The sequence below is a fragment of the Nelumbo lutea genome, chromosome 6, assembly GCF_056320005.1.
Source record: "Nelumbo lutea isolate HS-2025 chromosome 6, American lotus-T2T, whole genome shotgun sequence".
In the NCBI taxonomy this organism is placed as follows: domain Eukaryota; kingdom Viridiplantae; phylum Streptophyta; class Magnoliopsida; order Proteales; family Nelumbonaceae; genus Nelumbo; species Nelumbo lutea.
Genome location: NC_142689.1, coordinates 71,135,496 through 71,158,474, shown reverse-complemented (window position 1 = coordinate 71,158,474; position 22,979 = coordinate 71,135,496). Strand labels below are relative to the sequence as shown.

Sequence of the window (22,979 nt, the reverse complement as noted above, 5' to 3'; positions counted from 1 at the left end):
TTACTTTATTTGTACTGCAATCAAACAAAATAAGCTAAAATTTGAAACAAAAATAGTTAAATTAGAAGTATAAAACCCTTCTTTTAGTGAGCAAGTGAAAGGAAACCTCCTTTCTTGTTTTCTTCCTTTTCTTTTATTATTAGAAGGGAAGCAGAACTAGGGAAATGGAGTTACAAGGGGATATAACAAGTGTGTATGTTATCTTCGTCATAACATACACACAATTAGGGCCCTATTAGGGTCTTTAGAGGGTGAGATGAATGAAGACCTATATATTTATGCATGCCATTTTTATCATAATCCAGTAAATAAATTTTGACGGATTATGGTATTTTTGATGTACTTATTATTATTTTTTTTTGAAGAATAAATGATCAGTCCAAGTTAGAATTTCTTAACCCCACCGTATAGGGGATGAATTCGGACCGTGAATTTTTTAACCCCACCGTATAGGGGAAGAATGACTGATCAAGTGCACGATCTGGTTTATAGGAGGGGGGGGGGGGGAGAGAGGGGGGTAGGCCCCCGGACGGGTTTGAGCATGCATTTAAGCCTGTGAGCTTGACCTTGGGCCTAAAAGCCCGAGCCCAGCTATTTTGTGGGTCGGGCTCAGGATTTATTAAAAAAGTCTAGCATGACCTTTATATAAGTCAACCTAAATTCCCAAATTGCCTAACCCTAACCCTAAATTCTTAAAATCTTTTCTTTTCATTATCATTTCTCATTCTCATACTCTCAATCGACTCTCATTTCTCCCCCTCAAACTCTCACAATCTGTGAACCCAGCTGCACCTGCGAACTTAGGCACCGATAGCTAGCGCCACCAGAACTAGGTCCTCTCTTTCTCTCTCTCTCTCTCTCTCTCTCTCTCTCTCTCTCTCTCTCTCCAGCCGACACCGTTTTCATCTTCTATCATCTCATTCTCAATTCTCTCTCTTCTTAGAACTAAGTCTTCTATCTTCTCAATTCTCTCTCCAATTGGCGCCACCAGAACTCAAGCGCACTGTTTTCACTCTACGAACTTAGGCACCAGCGGCTGGCGCCACCAGATCTAGCCTAGGTTGTCTCTCTCTCTTCGGCGGTGAGCTCTCTCTTTCTCTCTCTCTGGCCAACACTATTTTCATCTTATATCTTCTCACTTTCTTAGTTTTTATTCTCACTTTTAGATTCCCTAGAATCAACGGACTCAGCCCAGACACCATTCTCTCAATCTCAGAGGGCATCGGGGGTGCTCAGACTCTAGGTCGGGCTTCAAGCTTGGGCCCGGGCTTCGGGCTTGGGCCTAAAAAATTTCTATTAGTGAAGAGCAAAAGCCCGGCCTGACCCATAAACTGGTCTAGTTGCAGTGTACTTAACCCTTCTTATATTCCTTACGTTTTTCATTTAATATAATCTCATAGATTTGCAAGATGCCAATCAGCTGATTGGTAGGGTCTATGGCTAGCTGTGGTCAGAAAAAAAAATTCTAATCTGATAGGCAAGCGTGTATGTTATCACTTTTCCTTTTTAGTACCTTCACGGCTTCACCCACACCTTTCCGTTTCGCCAGCCGGTTGGTCTAGAGTTGACCCGGCCCAACCCTGGAAAAATGAAAAGCACATAGGCAAAATCGTCATTTCATGTTCCTGTAAACTTATAAGCCATAAGCCCATAACCCGTGAAACCCTAATCCTAATTTCTATATAAATCCCTGTCCGCCCTCCCCTTCTTTCGTTCTCGGTCGAGCCTTCGGAGTAAAACCCTAGGAGATTTTTCAAGCTTTACGTCCTCTCTGCTTTAACTCTGCGACGAATTTTGCTTTCGTTTTCCTTCTGTTGCTTCCTCACTCTTCGTTCTTCATTGGCGTGTAGAACGATCAAGTGCTGGTAAAGTGGCGTCTTGATGCGTATGTACGGAGTATATACGTTTCATGATGGAATGCTTCCTAAGGCCAGCCAAATCGAATGCTCGATCATCTGACCAGGCGAATTCCTTTGTTTAGTCTCACGGATTCTCCTTTGTCTCGATCTGATACATTTGCTTATGCAACTAGTGTTGTTTCATTTTTTACAGTTTCATTTATTTTTGTTCTGTCTTCTGTGTGGTGGTAGTTCGTACTTGGAAGGGATTGGGCTGGTGATGTGGTGTGGAGGACGGAGGATTCATTCCTTTTGTGTGTGGTCTTCTATGGTTTCTCTACACCTCCCATAACCAGCTAAAGTGAATTTACAAGCCTTACCCCTATCTAGGATGATGCCCCTCCGAAAAGGTGTCGTCCCTGTCAAGACTTGGATACAAATTATTTTTTTTCAAGGTTGCAATTTTGCGTCTCTTTTGAGCTAATTTCTGTGTGTATTGTTCCATCTCTTCTATTTGAATATTCAGTGATATTTAGGTCGGCGATCCAGACATTAGTCAGGTATCCACCTTAGATCTATATGATCCAAATGGTTGATACAGTTACGCGTCTGGTAAATCAACGGTGTCCATCGTTGCAGGCGAGTTAATGCTTCTACGCTCTCGCCTGCTCCATTTGGGCTCCACATTTAAATTCCACTGTAATAACCGAATCACACTTCCTGGAGGTGAAACCCGATGAAGGGAGGTATTCGGTATTGATCTTATTTCTTTGTTATGAGCTTGGTTGCGATTCAAATAAATTTGCATTGATGCAATGAGAGTGTAAATAATTTGAATGTAAAGTAGTGATCTATTTTTGCTTAACAAATGAAGCAAATTAAGACATTAAGCATAATAAAGTAAAAACTAAAATAAAATTGACGAGAATTTGCATTTTTTTTCATTTGCACTCCCTTTTGAATTAATGCAAATAAAATTATACTTCAACTTGACGCAGTCAAGTGCTGAAATGAAATCCAGAGTAGAGGATCAGTGGGGATTTAGGGTTTAAGGTTTTTAACTTTTATGGTATTTCTTTTGGCTTTGAAATAAAAGCATTAAGCGTCAATTTACCTTGTAATTTATTGCCGCACTAATGACCCCAAGTTAAATTAATATCTTAATTAAATTAAATAAATGTTAGGTTTCAATGGGTTGCTACTGGTCCAATCCGATTCAGTCCAATGTGAGTCCATTATAGATGGACCTGATCCAATCTAGTCCAATGAATATTTTGGATCAATTTGCAAATTTCTGTTAATTTAGATTGGTTTCAACTCAAACTTGGTCCATTGATACCTGTTTTTAGTTTTTATCAATGGATCAGATATTGACTCAATCCAGTATAAATTCATTATGGATGAATCAGGTCTAATCCAATGTCATTGATCCATCTAATTTGTCCAAATGGATTTTGATTTTTTGAAATAAAAAGAAGTAACACCAAAGCACGAATGGCATTAAGAGAAATTAAATTGATATGTTTGTATGTCCAAGCTTGGAGAAGTTAAGAAATCTCACCATTTAATCGCCAAGATGGACACTATTTATCTTCAGTTCACTGCACAAATCCCATTAAGATGCACTCCATCCATCTTCCCCATTCTGACTCCATCTCTATTTTTATACATCATTTATGAATCACGGCATAGAAAAGATAGTAGTCAATTAGGCCTTTGCCAATATCATGGACAACCTCCTCTTTCAAGTCTTCGTTCATTCCTTTTAGATCTAAATGGTGGTGGAGAATTTGATGACCATATACGTACGTTGTGATCGAAATCTTTGTCACAGGAAGTGGGTTGACGTGAGGCTAAGTTTTGGAGTATTTATTTGAAAAATGAGTGTTTATTCAATCTATCTGTATCTATGTAGTTTAGGCTACATTAGAAAGCCTCCCCTTCCTCCTTTACCCTTATTAAGAGTTTTGGACCCTTCTTTGCTATAACCTTGAAAGATTTAATAAATTTTTCATTCAATATTGATTTATAAAAAATAATTTTTGTTAATTGAATATGAATAAATATTTTTCAATATTTTGTAGTAATTTTAATAATTTTTATATTTTATTGTCTTTAAATGAAAATTTGATTATTTTTTAAATAAATAAAAATAATTATAAAAACTATCATTTTTATTAATTTTATTAATAATTAACAATTATATAGGAATGACAATCAGTGGGTTCAAGGCAGAGCACCCCATCCCTTTCCTTACCCCATCCCTAGTGTCATGTGGGTTTAGGGCAATAAATAAAAATAATTATAAAAATTATCATTTTTATTAATTTTACTAATAATTAACAATTATATAGGAATGACAATCGGGTGGGTTCAAGGCAGAGCACCCCATCCCTTTCCTTACCCCATCCCTAGTGTCATGTGGGTTCAGGGCAAAGTAATCACTCCTCAATGTTAGGTGAGTTTAGGGGCAAGACACGTCACTCCTCAATGTTAGGTGAGTTTAGGGGCAAGACACGTCACTCCTCATTAAGAATAGAGAATCCTCAAAATTCTCTGCCCCGTCCCCAATATTGGGCGGGTTCAAGTAGATGTGTAAATTGAGTCGTACTGGGTCAGCACGACACAACTCGCATGTGGCCTACACAAAGTGCAAGTTATGTTGTGCTAGCCCACAAGGCATCCCAGGTCGTGCCTCGCTCTAGGATAATTTGGGGGGTTAGTTCGACATGACCCATGGCTCAAGCCCACACAAGCCCATGTTGTGCCGTGGGTTGGGCTGGTCCATGGGTCGGGCCTTGGGCCAAGCCATGCCGCACACCAAGCCAAGCTTAAGGCAAGGCACCCACTCCCTGTCCAAGGTTTTTAAAATTGGACCGGATAGGGAGTTGTTTTGGTGTCAAACGGTTTGACTATTCGGTCCAAACAAATGACCCACTTTGACAAAAAAAAATAAAAAATTAGAAAAAAAGGCTAAAAACTGTTGCCTGGGTTAACGATTCGATCACCCAAGTCGGCAGTTCGCTAACCAAATAAACGGTTTTTGGACAAAAAGCGGTTTTGAGGTTAAATAGTGTCCAGTTTCCAATTTTTCCAGTTTAACCATCTAGTTTCATCCAGTTTTTAAAACACTGTCCCCGTCAACCCAATATTCAATTTGATGATAGAAATTATCAAAATGATATATTGAGTATCAACCACATGGTAAATTTCTAAAAGTACACTATATTGGCTTTAATATTCAAAAATGTAATTTTATGAAAATTTATTGTACTTGTGTAATTTTGAAAAATTATTCAAATTTTTATTAAATAATTTATTTTCTTTTTAAATGATTTACTTGCAGAATTATACTAATTTATTTTATAATTTCTAATATAAACTAACCAATAATTTACTTTTTGCAATATTGTACTAATTTATCTTAATAATTTGTGTAATTATTTGTTCAAATTATATTTTTCCATTTCCCATAGTCATTTATCTTTAATAATTTTCAATAATTTGCAACGAAAATTACATAATTTTTCAATGGTTTTCCAAAATCTAACAAATGTAATAAATTTTCCTAAAATTTTGAAAATATTCTAATAATTTTCAATAATTATTTAATGCATTTTAAATAAACATTCAAATACTTTGTATCTTTTAATTTCAAAAATGTTATTTTACGAAAATGTAGTTTTATAAAAACTTTTGAAAAAATTATTACATTTGTGTAACTATGGAGATTTATTGAATTTTTTAAATTTTTATTAAATATATATATTTTATTTGGTAGTTTACTAACAAAATTACACTAATTTTTCTTTTATTTTTCAATATAAATTAATTAATAATTTCATTTTCTAACATTATGATATTTTGTTCCCCCATTTGTATTTGGTTATTAATTATAATAATAATAGTAACTAAAATTTTATACTTTTTGATAATTGTTAAGTATGATTCTTAATTTTATGGGAATTAGTTAAAGAGTTTCCATATTCTATAAAATGTTGTTAATGAATTAATTAATAACAATATTTACTAATTTTTTTGTAATTTTCTAACTACACTAATAAGATTAATTTTTGGTAATTTACTAACCATATTTATTAACTTTTGGTAATAACACTACTTAATACTCGTTGAATATGGTTGGGATTAAATATTAACCATATTTAACTATTTATTAATTAATATAAATATTTTAAATGAGTGAAAGTGGATATAGATTGGGGAATGCATTTTAAGAATTGATTAGGGAGGGGTAACATGATACTTTCCTATTGGTTTAAATGAGATACCTTAGGAGAGATTATAGGAATATTTTTAGTTAGTTGGGTGACATGGCTTAATGGGAGTGGTGGGAAGGGGAGAGGAGAGAAAGTCAGAGAGAATGCAAGGTGGGGATAATGGAGAAAGGAGAGGCATGGTGATGGGGAACCATGCTTTCTTTAAGCGTAAGTAAAACAATAGAAATACATAAAAGTTTATAATTGTTTTATATTTTTACTTTTTAATAAACAATCCAATCAAACTCAACCCTAGTGGGTCGGTTTTCTAGTATTTCAAATCAGCTTTGGTTTAATAAATATATATTAATGTTTTATATTTGGCACGACCTAGTAAGACGGGGGCCACAACTTACCAACAAAGAGTAGCTCAGTACTATAACGCCCAGGTTAGAAAATGATAGTTTCGTGTTGGCGACTTGGTTCTTCAAAAAGTTATGGTACCTGAGCATGGTGTAGGTAAGTTCGGACCGAATTGGGAAGGTCCATATAGTGTGAAACGGGTATTTGGGAAAGGCACATATGAGCTCGAGACTTTGGAAGGGAAGTAGGTGCCTCGAGCATGGAATATTGATAACCTAAGAAGGTATTACTTATAAACCCATGACTTCAAGGCAAAATTTCTCTAAGTCTATGTGAATACCGAACTGGTCAACAAAGACGACTGATTAGAGAGAGGACTGTAAGTCACTCTTAGGAGCCTAAGGGCTATGGCGCCGAACAGACAAAAGACCTCAGCACTATGATAAGTCCTAGTCGCCTCTTTGGCATAGGCAGATAAGCCCTAGTTGCCTCTTTGGCATAGGCAAACAAATCCTAGTCGCTTCTCTGGCATAGGCAGACAAGTCCTAGTTGCCTCTTCAGCATAGGCAGACAAGCCCTAGTCGCCTGTTCAGCATAGGTAGACAAGTCCTAGTCACCTCTCCAACAAAGGCAGACAAGCCCTAGTCGCCTCTTCAACATAGGCAGACAAGTTTTAGTCGCCTATGAGGCATAGACATATCGGGTACAAACCCTACGGTGTCTGTCCACCTCGGCATACAACAATATGAGGTTATTCCTACTTGGAGTCCAGCTTGTTAGCTTGGCACTTCGGGATAGCCAACACTTAGGCAAGTGAGTAGCATGTGTGTAGACAGGTCGGGTATATACCTTACAGTGTTTGTCCACCTTTGTGTACAATGATACAAGGTTATTCCTACTTGGAGTCCAGCTTGTTAGCTCGGCACTTCGGAGTAATCAACACTAAGAAAAATTTTTACTCAAAAAAGATTTTGCAAGTATTGTGTTTCATTAACAAAAGTTTTGAATACAAAAAAAAAAAAAAAAAAAACAACTACTACTACAACCGAGCTTGGAGGCTCGGGATATACATTATATATAGGGGGTCCAAGAAAAGAGGCATGTCTAAGCATCAGATTTGTCGAAATCCTCCCCAGCAGGTAGGTCGATTTCCATGTGGTCCTCCTCCACGTCGTCTTGTCCTGCCTCCCCTGACGGTCTCGCCTCGAGGATCTCATCATTGCTTTCCCCTTCGGAGGAGTCAGGTTCCTCGCCAACCTTCTTCGCCATCTTAGGAGTGACAATGGACATGGAAACAGATCCGAAGTCGAGCTCGGGAAACTTATGCCGCATCAGCCACTTGCAAAGCTTAAAACCCGACTGGTATGAGCTAAAGCCACACTCGACCTGGAGGTCGTGGAACTCAAGGGACTCCTTGAACTCCTTGACGATGCAATCTCTCTCTTGAATCCGCGCCTCCTCGATGGCGATGTCAAAGATCTCGATGCACTCCTTGATTTTAGCCTTCCTTTCTCCCTCATGAAGCCACCTCATCACTCCCTTCTCCCACTCTCATTTTGACATCTCAGTATGCCTTGCCCATCCCTCTTTTCTCTATCTTTATCCCTTTGGGTATCCCTTCTTAAACTATTCCTAAAATATTTCTCTACCAAAATCTAATCTCATATATCCAAGTGGCACCATTATCCCCCACTTTCTCCTAAATTATCTATAATTTCTATTTATCTCCTAAATTATATATAATTCCTAATTATCTCTAATTTAGCATATAGTTTCTATCCTAAATTATCTCTAATTCCTATTTGTCCTATTCCCAACTTTTCATTTATATCTACCAAATGAAAGTTTGAATTAAAAAAATTCATAATTATTTAAATATTATAATAAAATTATTTAAAAATAAAAAAAATATTAATAATTTTATACTTTTATGAAATTCATAACGAAATTATGTACTAATGATATAAATTATAATTTTATGAATTATTCAATTTAAATATTAATCAAATAATAAAATTTAAAATTAAAAAAATTATTTAAAAATTTCAATAATTAAATATTATAAATAAAAATATTAAAAATAGCTAAATATTCTATAAAAAATATTTAATATTATGTAATAACTTTAATATAAGTACAATTTCAATAATAAAAATTTTAAATATTTTACATTTTATTTAAATATTTAAATAACTAAATATTTTAAACAACAAAACATTTAACATAACTAAATTTTAAATAGTTAAAAGAACAAAATTATGTAATAAACTTAAAAGTTTATGAAAATTATAAAATTTTTATAATATATTTCATAATATTTGAATTAATAATAAATATATATTTTACAAAATTAATAACAAAATTATGTAATAATAGTATAACTTATAATTTTGTGGATAATGAAATTCAATAAATAAGTAATATTGAAATAAATAAATAATGATATTACTTAATTAGATAAATAATATTGTAAATAATCTAATTTAAAATATTAAAACATTACTAACTAAATAATATTTTAAATATTATTTAAAAAATAAAATGTATTAAATAAAAAATCTTGTAATAACCTTAAAAATTTTATCAATAACACAAAATAATTATTATAGACTTAATAATATTTGATAATAATAATATGACATATAAATAATTTAATTTTTTTTAAGTTTTATTGAAATAATGAAAAATAGATTAAATAGTTTAGAGGTATTGAGCTTTCAAATAACAAAAATGGGTAATTACTTTCAAAAAATGTTTTTAATAGATTCTAAAAATATAAAAAATATAATAATATTTGCAATTATTAATGTACTAATAATAAAAACATTATTTCACTTAGATCAATTAATAATTCTGGAAAATAACTTTATGGAATTGATATTTATTAATAATAATTTTAAAATCTTAATCTATATCTATTATAAACTTATATACTAATACTTATATTATTGATAAATATATTTACTATAATTATGTATAAATCTATTTTTGTTTTGCTATTTTGTAGAAAATTTTCAATAATTATTGAACATTAAAATATTGTTATTTATTAGATATTAAACTATTAGTTCAACTAAAATTAGGAGTGTTCACGGGTTGGTTCAGTTTAGTTGTACATTGTTTAGCTAACCAAATTGACCTGGCTGGGTTGGGGAATTGGTCAGCCAAAACCAACCAACTTGGGTTATATTGGTTTGAGTCAATTTCCGGTTTGGTTGGTTGGTTCAAAAGATTTAAACTTAAAAAATTAAATTTAAGAATTACAGTGGTATTATTAAAAAATAAATTAAAAATTTAAATTTACAGTATAAAATATTTTAGATTAAGGAATATGGGAAATTTCTCACTTATGTGCTTTTATTGCTTAGCTTTCACTTAACAAAGCATGTGCATCACACAGGTCCCTGCTAGGTGCAACTTGAGTGGGTAGGGTTTGGTTGAGGGTCAATCCAATCCAAAGTCTCAAACCTCAAGCTTAAACTTGGTTTAATTCAAGGTTATGCCTGAGTTTACCAACCTAGGCTCAATTCAACCTTAACTAAACATCTTAGGCTTAAGGATGCCAATTTCTACCCTACTCGATGGGTATCTATCCCTACCCACCTCGACGGGGTGGGTTTTTTGTTTGAAGGATGGGTTTTTGGGCAAGTTGGGTTTTGGGATTCTACAACTCAGATGTTATGGGTAGGGTATGGTATTAGGCTAAACCCAACCCCCTCAACTTGCTTATTGTTGGAAAGCATATAAACTTTATGTACTAGGTGGTGAATTTAATAATATTTTGAATTAGATGTAAAGGATAATTGATAGTTTATGTGCTCTTTTACATCTTAATCAAATAATTAGAAATTTTGTTATTTATTTATGTTATTTTACTTATTTATTGCTTTTGTATAACAAGAAATAATAGGAAATTAAATGTGGGTTTTTAATCCAACCCACCACTACCCTTGAATATGGGGAGGGTTTTGCATTTTCATGTACAAGGAGGGTTTGGATTCTCCAAATCCAACCCGCTAGGCATGTAGAGTCTATAATTTACAAAATCCTCACCACACCCACTCTGTTGCCATTCCTACTCAGGCTAGGCATGGGCTTGGGCATATTGAGCTTTGTAGCTCAATTTCCATAGAGAATAGGTTGATAATATATATATATATATATATATATATAATGTTGGGCAAACTTAAATTGCATTGAACGAATCAGTAACCGGGGCCTCAACTTAAGCCCAATTTGAGTTTAGTTTAGGCCTGAGTTTTTTTTTTTTTTTTTTTTTTTTTCAGTTCAAAAACTCAAACCAAACCTGTGCAAAAGCTTTGGTTGAATTGGATCGGACTGAATTGGATACACCCAACTTGCACCCCTAGCTCTATTGCTTGAAATTATTTTAACAAAGTTCATGCATCACATAGGTCCCCACTAGTTAGTTTTTATGTTGTTAATGGAATGGTAATAAAGGAAAAGCAATCAAAACGAATATAAGGATTGTTTATTGGTACAGCACCTTAAATGACGGACAGAATTGTTGGTACATCACAAACTTATAATAAACCCTTACTATATTATTATAGGTAGGGGCAAACAAATGATTTAAACTTTTGATTCGATTGTTGGTTAAGACCGAATTTCAACATTATCTATATTTTAATATATATATATATATATATAATATAATATATAATATAATATATATATCAAATAAAATTCGATTAATTTGACTTTTTTGGTTAATCAAATTTTCAAACCTGAAAATCGTAAAGCCAAAGTAAAAAGATCAAAACTAAAAATTTTAATTCGGTTTTTCAATTTTAATTGAATAATGCTCACCCCTAATTATACACCTATAGATATAATCGTTGGTAATTTGGTGTATATAAGACCTATATTGACGGCAAAAACTATTGGTATGGTATATCTATACTGACAAACCAAGCCATCGGTGTATTTTGCACATATACGGATGGATATCTTTTACCGATGAACGATATCTGTCGGCATAGGTCTATACCGACGGTAGCAACTCTGATGCTTCATTTGACCGCCGGAGTAGCCAGTTTGGGGTGGACGTGGGACGTATATCGATGGTTATTGTCCGTTGGTATATGTCATATTTCTGGTAGTGAACCATTTTAAGGGCATTAGAGATTTTGAGCAGCCCTTAACATTTTAATGGGACTTTTTTTATTTTGGGTGCCAAGGACCCACTTTTTTATGCAACCACTAATTTATATAGAAGTAAAATTGGTTTTAATAAAATATACCCCAACTTTATACTCGGCTCGCCCCCTTATAGTATATGTTTTTAGAAAATATATAATTAATTGCATATAATATACATTTTCTTTATGCCAAAAATTAAGATTTGAGTCAAAAAAAGTTTTGGAAGAAGGCACCTTTGATACCAAAAAAGAAAAGAAAAAAGCCGTAGAGTTTATTTTGTTTGCAGTTAAAATTGGAATTGAAATTCTATAAAATCGGAATCAGAATGGTTTATTCTAATAGTTTATTTGGTTCAGACAGGAATGTGAATAAAGATTGAAATCAATAAGAATGAGATTTTATTCCCAAAAAAGGGGTAATGAATGACGATTCTTTCAAATGGAGAAAAGTCATTCTAGTAGGAATGAGAAGCAATACTTGATGAAAGGTGCAGGGCCCAACTTGAAGTAGACCGAGGGATATAGGAAAAGAAAAGTTAAACAATTTATTGTTGGAGAGGAATGAGGAAATGGTGGCGGTTAAAATGAACGACATATATGGTAGAGTAAGTCCAAATCAAAGTAAGCAGGAACACACGGTTAACAAACTGGTTGTTGAGTTCTTACTGAGTATACTCAAAAAGCTCACAAGAGTGTACCTACTACCTACTAAATCTGGTATCGGTGGGGAAAGGAGTTACGACAATTCAGGATCCCACAATTCCCTCATCTGTTGTTAAAACCTATAAATTCACACACATAAAGCCCACGTCTTCCAAGCCTATCCAGGACGACATAAACCCTAATTAACCCAGTGCCAGTGCCAACATGACCAGGCTTGATATCAAATTGTGTTTGTTTGTGTGTTTTTTCTGCATTAATGGAGTTATTGTTTCGGGAGAAAGATCAAAACCAGTTGGTAGAAGCATAGCAGCAAATACAGCGCTATCTGGAGAAGTCCAATCCACCATCTTCAATGTGATTAGTTATGGCGCCAGAGGAGACGGCAGAATAGATGATAGTCAGGTTAGTCCATTTGGTTTGCGAAAATAGGGATTAGCCATTTGAATGAAAATGGTAGATTAATTGGGTTTTGTGAACTGTGTCATTGATCCAAATCCAAACAGGCTTTCATTGCAGCGTGGGAGGCAGCATGCGGGTCTTCGGGTTCAGTAACGCTTCTGATTCCGAAAGCAACGTACCGACTCGGCCCTATCAAGTTTTCGGGACCCTGTCGTCATGTTACATCCATCACTGTCGACATGCAGGTGAATTAATAAGGAAAAAAAAAATCTCATGCAATTTAGTTTGGCACAAATTGATCAAGGCCCAAATTAAGGGACGGCTGGATGAATATGACCACCGACCAGTCCAAGGCGTTTTTACTATGGGCTTAGGCTTTGTTTAGTATGGGCTTGTTTGGTGGCTTTTTTTTGTATGATCTTTTGGCTGTTTATAAGTCAGGTAGACCGATTTTGGGTCTATTCCTTTCTGAAAAATTTAGCTGTTAAAGGCTAGAGTGTTGAAAAGATGCGAAAATTTTATTCATTTTTTGCATTTTATTCTCGCATAAAAGCGTGTATATCTACCAAATTAGCTTCTGATTATTCAAATTTTTGTGTAAAAGCTAATGCATCTTTTTACTATCAGAAGATCTTTCCATAAAAAATTTGTCAAACTGCTTTATATTTGCATGAATAAATGAATGAATGGATGGATACATTGTAGGGTTACTTGAAGGCGTTGACGCAGCTGAGCAAGTTTGGAACGTCGCCTTGGATAGAAATTGGATGGGTTGACAGATTGACATTGACGGGTGGTGGAACGTTTGATGGGCAAGGAGTTAGTGCATGGCGCTTCAACAAATGCCCCGTCGACATGGATTGCGAATATCTTCCATCGGTAATATCTTCCATCGCTTCAACTCATTTCAATATTCTGTTATTCTGAATCCAGGTGGCTAATTTAATTGGGTTGGGAATGATGACGAAGCAGAATGTGAAATTCATATCGACGACAAACACGGTGGTGCGAGGCATCACATCTTTGAATAGCAAGTCGTACCACCTATCTTTGGCGAATTGCAGAAACTTCCACGGGAGTGCGATCAAAATATCGGCTCCATCACATAGCCCCGACACCGATGGCGTTCACATTGAGCATTCCACTGGTGTCACCATCACTCAATCGGTCATCGGAACTGGCGATGATTGTATCTCCATCGGACCCGGCAATTCTCATATCGCCATCACTGGTCTCACTTGCGGACCAGGCCATGGCATCAGGTACTCCCCCCTCCCGCCCTGCCCTGCCCTGCCGGCCGTTCAATATTCCGGGCTGGTTAATTGTTTGCTGGTTTGTCTTTTCAGTGTTGGAGGATTGGGAAGATACCACGGCGAAGGAGATTTGACGGGGATTGTTGTGAGAAACTGCGTCCTCAGCGGCACATCCAACGGCGTTAGGATCAAAACATGGAAAAACTCGCCTGAAAGCACTACGGCCTCCAACCTCACTTTCCAAGATATTGTGGTGAACAATGTGGCCAACCCCATCATAATCGACCAGACCCGGTGTCCCTCTTCTACTTGTCTTTCCAGGGTACGTAATAATTTGAAACGAATGGGGCCATAAGATTAAGGGTTACTAAATTGATTGATGATGTGCATACGCAGGGATCATCTCGAGTGAAGCTGAGTGACATTCATTTCAAGCACATCAGAGGGACGTCGTCGACTTTGGTGGCGGTGAATCTGGCATGCAGCAAGGACGTACCCTGTGAGAATGTTACGATTGAGGATATTCACTTAGACCTGGCTACTGGTGGACACACTACCAGATCCGTTTGTAAATACGTCACCCCTAGTTTCAACGGCACCCGAAATCCTGAGCCATGCGTGGTGGACTCTCAATGACCGCCCGGCCCCTGTTAGCTAGCTATCTCACTCCATAATAAGAGTCATCGCTTAGCTTTCTTTCATGTGTAGTAGTAGTAGTAGTGGTGGTGGTGTTATCTCTATGTTCACGCTTATTTTGTAAGCATAACTATTGTCGGTTTTACTTCATTAATAGAAATTTTCCCCTTAGGGAGGGGAGAGAGATTTTTTTTTTATTCAACTACAACTCTACCATTACTGAATTCTGACTTTCGGCTATACATGGTACCTATATAACAAACTGATTTAACTGGCACTCATATCAATTTCCGTGGGTTTTTATATTCCAATTGGCTTAAGGGTCTGTTAGATTTGCAGTTGAAATCAAAATCGAAATCAGAATTGATTAGAATGGATTTTCATTCTTGAAAAAAGAAAAAAAAATGACCATTCCCTCAAATGGAAAAATGATATTTCAGCAGAAATGGAAATTAATGAGATTACAATTTCACTCAACCAAATAGTTTGAATCAGATTGGATCATTCCTATTCCAATTCCATGCCTCTATTCCTATAAACTAAATGACTTATACCAAGTCACCATAAAGATATATTAAAAGAAGCTTATAATTGAGCCTCTCTAACTCTCAAGTCTCAACCACAGCTTGCCGATTTCCACTTCGACTCCATCATTCCCCTGATTTGATTCAATTCGTGAGCATGAGGGATCTGACTACTTGAGTCATGGCAAATTGGCAATTAACCACTCTTGCGTTTTGCCGATCGAGTGACTTCTTTCACTTTGGTCGAGTCACGAGTCATTGGCTGTCAATGGACCGGATTCTGATCCAATATCCATAATAAAAACAATCTCGATCTGAACCCCACCCGAGTCCAAAATATGCAAATCCAATCTCATCTTTTTGTACATTAAAATGAAACAGAAAATGGGGTTCGTTGTAATTCTACAAACAGCCAGCCAGTTGGGCAAGTTGGGCTGGGCTTATGATCAATTCATGCCTAACCCTAAGATTTGGGGATAAGGCCCGATTCAGATCAAGCCTGAGGTCTAGCTCAATAACCCTAATGTAATTTGATGTATTCGGGTTGGGCTTGGACCTGATCGGGGTTGGGTTGGTCAATGAACATACTCTAAAATTATACATGTGTGCATTTATGCAAATATGTTTGTATATGTGTAAATACATATTTATATATGTATTGTCGAATTGGGCTCGGGTTGGGATAAGCTCAAGTTAGGTTCAAGTTACTTGAGGGATAAGCCCAAGCTTAGCTCAAAAATAAATAAATAAATAAATAAATAAAAAGACCGAAGTCTTGAGCCAAGTCCAGCCCATGTAAAGTTTTGGGTTGGGTCAGTCCATGTTCGGGTTAGGCCCACCCAAGTTGCATCCCCAGTTTAGTTTGCTGGGCATCATTCTTTCAACTCTTAATCATTTTGGACAAAAATGAATAAAATTAGAAGGTTTAATTACAAAACTCTTGCCATAGGCCTGATTCTTTTTAGAATAAAAATTCAGCTTATGGCACAAATTGAGGTGGTCAATAGCATGAAAAATCACTGTACCCCATGTTAGTCAATTTCTTTCTGTAATGAAGCTCTATGCTGGCGGTCATAACCACTAGTGTAGATACTTACTAGTGGATTACTGTGAAAACTCATGCCAACACAGAACCTGGGCCAGTTCCAGGACCTAGGCCAGCAATTTATTATCGCCATTATAGAGCTTTTTGAAGAATGAAAACAAGTAACAAATGCGGAACATGTTTATATGATTGTTTTATCCTGACTTTCTTAGTATATTATATGCTTATTGAATGTACCAATTTAATGAAACCGTTACCCTGTTATTATTTTATTTTTAATTTATAATTTCTAAATTCCATTTCGATTTAGAAGTTACAAGCGTTTTTTCTTCATTTGCACAATTGCCTATTCAATTTACCAATTAGTTTTAAATAGGTGCTAGTTGCTTCCTTTAAATTTTCTTTTTTATCTTCTCTATGCAAATAAATGCAAAAGCTTTTTTAGTTTTTTTTTTTCATATTTTGTGTTATGGATATGGGACTCACATGGGTGATTTATGTTTTATTGGTGTAGGTCTTACATGTTTCCACTATATATCTACAAGTGAGTATTGTATGTATACCTATATTATTATTTTAGTTGATGAAAAAATAATAAAATTGAACTCTGTGACCAAATGGATTCAAAATTTATTCTGATCATATTTATCACAAAAGAATTATTTTTTTTTGGAAAAAAAGTGTTTGGTTCATATAACATTTTCTCATTTTGCCTATTTCTAATTATTTTTGTTCACTCTAGAATTTTATTATTGAAAAGAATGAACAAGAATGAGAGTTGAACCAAACATGGCCTATGATGCTACATGACATGTTGGAAGTAGATGTGTTTTAGTTTTCTCTGGGAGAAGAGTTGAAGGTTATGAATGATACGATTAGGGTTAGGATTAGAAGTAATTAAGGGTCTATTTGGTTTGATAGAAAATAAGAGAAATAAAAAGTTATGGGACAATTAAAAATTTTCACAAAATTGATATGTTAACAATTTATATTAACTTCTTGTTTCTCTTATTTTCTATAAATGTCAAACCAAACATATCTTAAGCCTAAAGCAACTTGTCAATTGTTTCCTATAGCTTTAGAGCTGGAACAACATCCCTGTCATCTAATCTTTTTATTTATTTTTGGGAAAATTATAGATAATTGTCAAGTGCAACAATCAATATCCTGAACTTTCAAAAATATACATTCAAATCCAACATCGTTAACGAACATTATGATGATGGGTGGTAAAATTACCAAATTGTAAGAATTCTTAGGTCAAAGAACTCTCAAAAACAACTCTCTGAGTTATGTATGGGAGTGCCCCACCCAATAAAACATTCTAACTCTACTTTTCTTGTCTAATAAATACCTTGGCTTCTGACAAAGTATCACCCAAATCGGTGTCCGAGTCACCTGACACGAGCCGGATCGCGTTAGACTTATCCCCCATTGGGTGATGGTGGTAGACAAAAATTATGTATCATGCTTGCCAAACTTCCCAAGCTCTAGCCATTTTCATAGTCAATCAACAATGCGTTGGATCAGTATCAGACTTAATCATCTCTCTTACTCCATAGGTATTTCTTCTTCTTCTTCAGCTGCTTATTCTTCAACTTGCAGTTATCTCGTCTCCCTTCTAATATTTTCTACCAATGAATCGGAAAATTACCGCCGACAATTGATTCCATCTCCTAATTTCTGATAGATTTTTTTTTCCTGAATGCAATAAGCTCCTTCAATTGCCGTTGCATGCCCCCATTGGCTTGGTTTTCTTGCCACAACATCAAAACTCGAGGTGATATAAAGAAGGTAAGTACCTTCCCTACTTTTGATTTGAATCTATAGCTGTTCTTTTGGTTCACACATATAGCCATAGGTGATTGAAATTGTATTTTTGTGTTTCCTTATACATTTAAGATTATTAGTGTGTTTTGGATCATACATGTTTGTGAGCAATTTCACTTCTTTCTGACTCAACTTTTTCATTCGAGAATGGATTTAGAATTGAATTTGGGATTGATTGAACCTGTTTAGTTTATGCATGTCTCCAAGACTGATATGCATCAATCATTAATACCCACAAAACTGTATTTTATTGCTTTCTTAAACTAATTCCACATCCGAAAGAAAATCTTTAATCTCCTATTACCCAACCAAAACTGCAACATAGTAGTGGAATTTCCTAGTTAAAAGGAAAACTTTTGGTTGTTATAAGTAGAAAGTACTTAAATTCTTTGTAAGTTTAAATTTGGATCAAAAGTAAAAGGTCTTTTTTTTTGCTGGAAAGTTACTTTTTTAAATTTGGATCCACTATAGACAAGTTTCTTTAATCAATTAAATAGCTGAAAACTAAGAAGCTACTAGAGTATTTTAAATTTCAAAATAAATAGTAAGTGATACAATTGGCCATTTCCTGATGGTTAGTAGGAAGCTGGTGGTTCACTGATGTTCCTATCCCATAGGTAAAGAGTTTTCACCAGATGTCCACATATCAGCTTATCATTCTTAGTTCAAACATAGAAAATTAGAACAAGAACCTCGAAACTTTTTATGCTACTTATCAGTCTTGGTCATTTAGTGAAGATCTCCTTTGGTTGAGTGAGTACCAACAAGGTTATTTGAAATAAGGTAGAAAAGAAAAGCCAATTGTATGCCATGATTTTTTTGGCTTTTGTATGCATTTAATTTAACTTAGCAGTACAAGTACAATTCCTGAAATAAGGTAAAAAATCATGGCATACATGATTTGTTAGCAGTTTAAAATCATGGCATACAAAAGCATTCAGTTTACTATAATGAGGAGATACACAAAGCTGCACAAGATCAACGAGTAGACAATTCAACCACCATGAAGAATTACTCAGGAAATAAGCCATCACTATGTGTAGGATCCTTATTCAGTTTACTATAACGAGGAGATACACAAAGCTGCACAAGACAATTTTCTATAGAGTTCAGCCTCAGCCGTCTAGGGACCCAGAAAATCTACACCACTATGGGCCATCTTGGCAATGCAAGCCCCCTCATCTCTGCTTCTAATTTGGAATTCTGTATTTCCAATAGAGCCTCTAGAAGACCAAAAGTAACTGCCATGAAGACATGTAAAATGCCCCTTCAAAATACCAATAGGGCATAGCTTCCAAATAAAGCGTCGTTCAAATGGTAAGAAAATTTCCTCATCAGATTTAGATTTTCTGGGTTCCATCTCACATATTCTTGCAAAGGATCTCAAGTTTGTCAAAGTTTTCTAAAATCTTGGAAGCAAGATTATAAAGAGAAATCAGAATCAGAAAAAAGAAATGCCTGAATTTGATTAAGGAATTTGATTTGGCTGAAGAGATTGTTCCTTTGTCAGAAGAAGATAGGAAAGAGAGGCTTGAAGTAAAGATGATCCTAGATAAGTTAGCTTACAAGGATGAACTAAAGTGGAGACAAAGAGAAAAAGTTAACTGGTTGAAAGTAGGGGATAAAAATTATGGTTTCTTTCTCAGGATGGCAAATGCAAGAAGAAGAGCCAATCAAATTAAAAGGCTAGAGCTAGATGACCAAGTGGCTGAATCTTGAATTGAGTTGAAAAGTATAGCAATTTACTACATTTCAAATTTGTTCAAGGAAAGATGGAAAAGGAGACCCCTCCCCTTTGATCTACACTTGAATAGATCTCTAGGGTTATATGGGCTTACTGACATTTTCTATAAAAAGTGTTGGGAGGTGGTAAAAGTTGATCTTTTGAAAGTTTTTCAGGAATTCCATTCTATGACTACTCTTGAAAGAAGTCTGAATGCTACTTTTATCTCTTTAATTCCAAAGGTAGAGGAAGCTACAAATTTAAAGGACTTTAGACCATTAAGTCTCTTAAACAGCTTCTACAAAATTTTAGCTAAGATTCTAGCTGAAAGGATGAAGAAGGTCTTGAGTTCAGTGATTGCTAAAAATCAGTTTTCTTTTGTGCCAGGGAGACGGATGTTGGATAGTGTCTTGGTGGCAAATGAACTGATTGATTCAAGGCAAAAAGAAGGAAAACCAGGGCTGATCTGTAAGCTTTAATTGTGAAAAGCTTATGACCACATTAACTGGAGATGCTTGGACTTTGTGTTGAAAAAAAAAAAGGATTTTGGGCAAATATGGAGGAACTGGATAAAGGTTTGCATTACTTCTTCTAAATTTTCAGTTCTATTGAACGATCAGTCGGCTAGTTTCTTTAAAAGTTCTAGAAGTTTCCAACAAGTATACCCCCTCTCCTATTCTTTTTATTTGTGTGGTGGATATATTAACAACCTTTGTGAATCAGGTGGGTAATGAGGGCTTGTGGCAAGGTTCTGAAACTGTATCAGGGGGAGAGAAAGTTCAATGACTCCAATTTGCTGATGATACCCTCTGCTTCATTGATGCTAATGTGGAGCAGTTGGGAGTGCTCTTTAGGGTTCTTTGCTGGTTTGAGGTAGTATCAGGCCTGAAAGTTAACTGGGCAAAAAAGTAGGATAGTTCCAATGGGAAAAGTAGAAAATATTCAAGAGTTAGCTGAGGTCCTAGACTGTCAAGTTGGCTACTTGCCAACTGTTTATTTATGGCTCCCCTTGGGAGCTAAATGCACATTATCCCTAGTGTGGGAGATTGTGCTAGAGAGATTAGAAAAGAAGTTGGCTTCATAGAAATCAAAATATCTTTCATTAGGTGGTAAGGTTACTCTTCTAAAGAGCTCATTATCAAATCCACCCCCTTACTTTCTCTTCCCTGAAGTATCTAATTGTTGTTGAAACCTCCCCCGAACTTTTTGACATAGTTTCAAGTAGATCCCCTGGTAATATATTCTAAAAAGAGGCATGAAAATGTCTAAAATACCCATGTAGTACTTTTAACAAAAATGTTTGTTTACCAAATTTTCTCTTCATATGAATCACTACCCCAAACCCTTCCAATCTCTTTTTTTGATCGAAATTGATTTATATTTCAATGTTGCACTTCATATCATCACTCAAAGGTAAAGCTGCAACTTTAAATTCTCTTTGTTTTTGTTGTTTATAAAGTTGGTATTGTTTTTTTTTTTTTTTTCCATAGAAACCAGCCTCAATAGTAATTGCATGGGTATTTTGAACATTTTCATGCTTCTTTTTAGAAGATTCTAGTAAGGGGGTCTAATTGCAACTGTATTAGAAAGTTGAGGGGAGGTGATTGCATGAGCCTTATATATGATTTGTTAAGTATTGAGTAATTTAGTTACTTTGTCTTTTATCAGTCATAATGGCAGCTTTTTCTTATCCAAATTCAGGTTTTGATATGAAAGAAATCAAAATTCAGGTTTTCAGCTGTTATGATATCTGATTACAAGTTATCTTATCAAAAAAGAATTCTAATTAAGATGTATTTGAGAATTTCATAGATTGCAACTTTTCTTCACTCTCTCCTTGAAGCCCTTGCAACATTTCAGCCCAACATTTCAGTTGTTCAGATCCTGGTCTATTTAAAGCATCTCTACTAATAAGCTTACAACATTTCAGCCCAAAATTCCCTTTGGAAATCAAGTCAATGAAATTTCTTATATTCTCTCTTGAGGAAGCCTGGAATTTCTGAGATATTAGATCAGAACCTTCATTAAACCTAACCTTCATCCTAAACACTCTAAAACCCTGTTCCAGCGTTGTTCCTAACTAAATTTAAAATAACCAGCAAGGTATTGAATTGAACCTTTTACTTTAATTATCACTTTAGAGCTTCTTACTCTCTATTTGTTATGCAGTCATTAGTTATTTTTGCACATGGGCACATGGCTAATGGATAATCCATATGCATTATTACAGGTCATGTAGCTCAGTTATCATTTATATTATCAAATTAGATTTTTGGGCAAAATATGCTAGGATACCATCTTTTTCTTTCAAAGCTTAAGTTATCCCCAAACACCCATGGAGTCTTAATGCACAACTACAATGGGGATGAAAGAGGTCATTTGAGATCACCATGGATTCTCTCCTAACCTCTGCAATTGAAACTATATAAGAGGGAGTAGACCACACCTTTTTAGTGAAATCCGAAGGACTATGGAGCTCACCTTTTTCACAACTTAAGATAATGTTATTGATACATGCAGTTCTGGTTTCAGACACCTTTTTCACCTTTTTAGTGTACATAAAGGTTTAGATATTTTTAATAATGTTAACTTTCAGGTAGGATTTTCTACAAAGCCAAGCTTAGGTTCTTACCTACCAGAAAGGATGTATATTGTTCTGGTTTCAGACACAATTGGCTGACTGCTTATTATAACCATAGTTGTGTCTTTTTAGCAGCATTGTTATCTTTTGCAGCATGACTAATTTATTATTAGTTGCTCACTTTCTCATCACTATTCTTGTTATGCATTAATTTATGTTGTTGTGATTGAAACGGCTTTTAATTTACTAAAGGCTTTTTAAATCTTTTATTGTTTAAGTTGCCTTCCAAAAAGGTAAATGCATTTCAAATTTTACATCTTATATACTCATGTTCATGCATAATCAATGAATAAAGAGTCGATGGGTGGGTGTTATATACTTTTATGATTTTGTTGTTGGCCTTACCCATTAAGCCCCAGGTTGGTTGGTTGGTTATCAAGTAGCAGAGTTGTCAATCTGACATCTTACAGGCCTGACCTTTTCCTTTTTTTTTTTGTATTTTGAATACTTGCTAGACCAATATTATAGGAGTACAGGGGTAGAATTTTAATGAAATGATATACTATACTCTACCTTTTTTCTCAAAGAAGAGAAAAATGCTATCCTTTTATCTTTTCATTTGATTAAGACTCTTCTTATCATAGGGCAAGCATAGTGGTTGTTTGGAATTGCATGGTAAAAGTTCCATGTTTGGTGGATATTCCCTTGGAAATCTAGGACCTCTGAAAATTGGAGATATTCTCTG

General features: G+C 35.0%; 1 protein-coding gene and 1 long non-coding RNA gene across 3 annotated transcripts; both read left to right on the top strand.

Annotated features, from left to right (window-relative positions):
- The first annotated feature begins 12,413 nt into the window (after positions 1–12,413).
- On the top strand, positions 12,414–14,733 carry LOC148849572 (exopolygalacturonase-like). The gene is made up of 6 exons (XM_088951984.1): positions 12,414–12,645; positions 12,747–12,887; positions 13,348–13,521; positions 13,615–13,904; positions 13,989–14,217; positions 14,292–14,733. Exons 1-6 carry the CDS (start codon positions 12,448–12,450, stop codon positions 14,529–14,531), a joined length of 1,272 nt encoding a protein of 423 aa, XP_088808110.1. The 5' UTR covers positions 12,414–12,447; the 3' UTR covers positions 14,532–14,733.
- A 2,654-nt stretch (positions 14,734–17,387) lies between these two features.
- On the top strand, positions 17,388–22,511 carry LOC148849571 (uncharacterized). 2 transcript variants are annotated; one of them, XR_016100285.1, is made up of 3 exons: positions 17,388–17,662; positions 17,816–17,894; positions 20,041–22,511. It is a non-coding gene; the product is annotated as an uncharacterized LOC148849571 (long non-coding RNA). The 2 variants fall into 2 exon arrangements; XR_016100284.1 differs by having other exon boundaries at positions 17,791–17,894.
- Positions 22,512–22,979: the final 468 nt, after the last annotated feature.

Coding starts and splice junctions, on each gene's coding strand:
- LOC148849572 (XM_088951984.1), top strand. CDS start 12,448: ATGACCAGGCTTGATATCAAATTGTGTTTGTTTGTGTGTTTTTTCTGC. Junction 13,522..13,614: donor ATTGCGAATATCTTCCATCG/GTAATATCTTCC, acceptor ATGACGAAGCAG/AATGTGAAATTCATATCGAC. Junction 13,905..13,988: donor GGACCAGGCCATGGCATCAG/GTACTCCCCCCT, acceptor TTGTCTTTTCAG/TGTTGGAGGATTGGGAAGAT.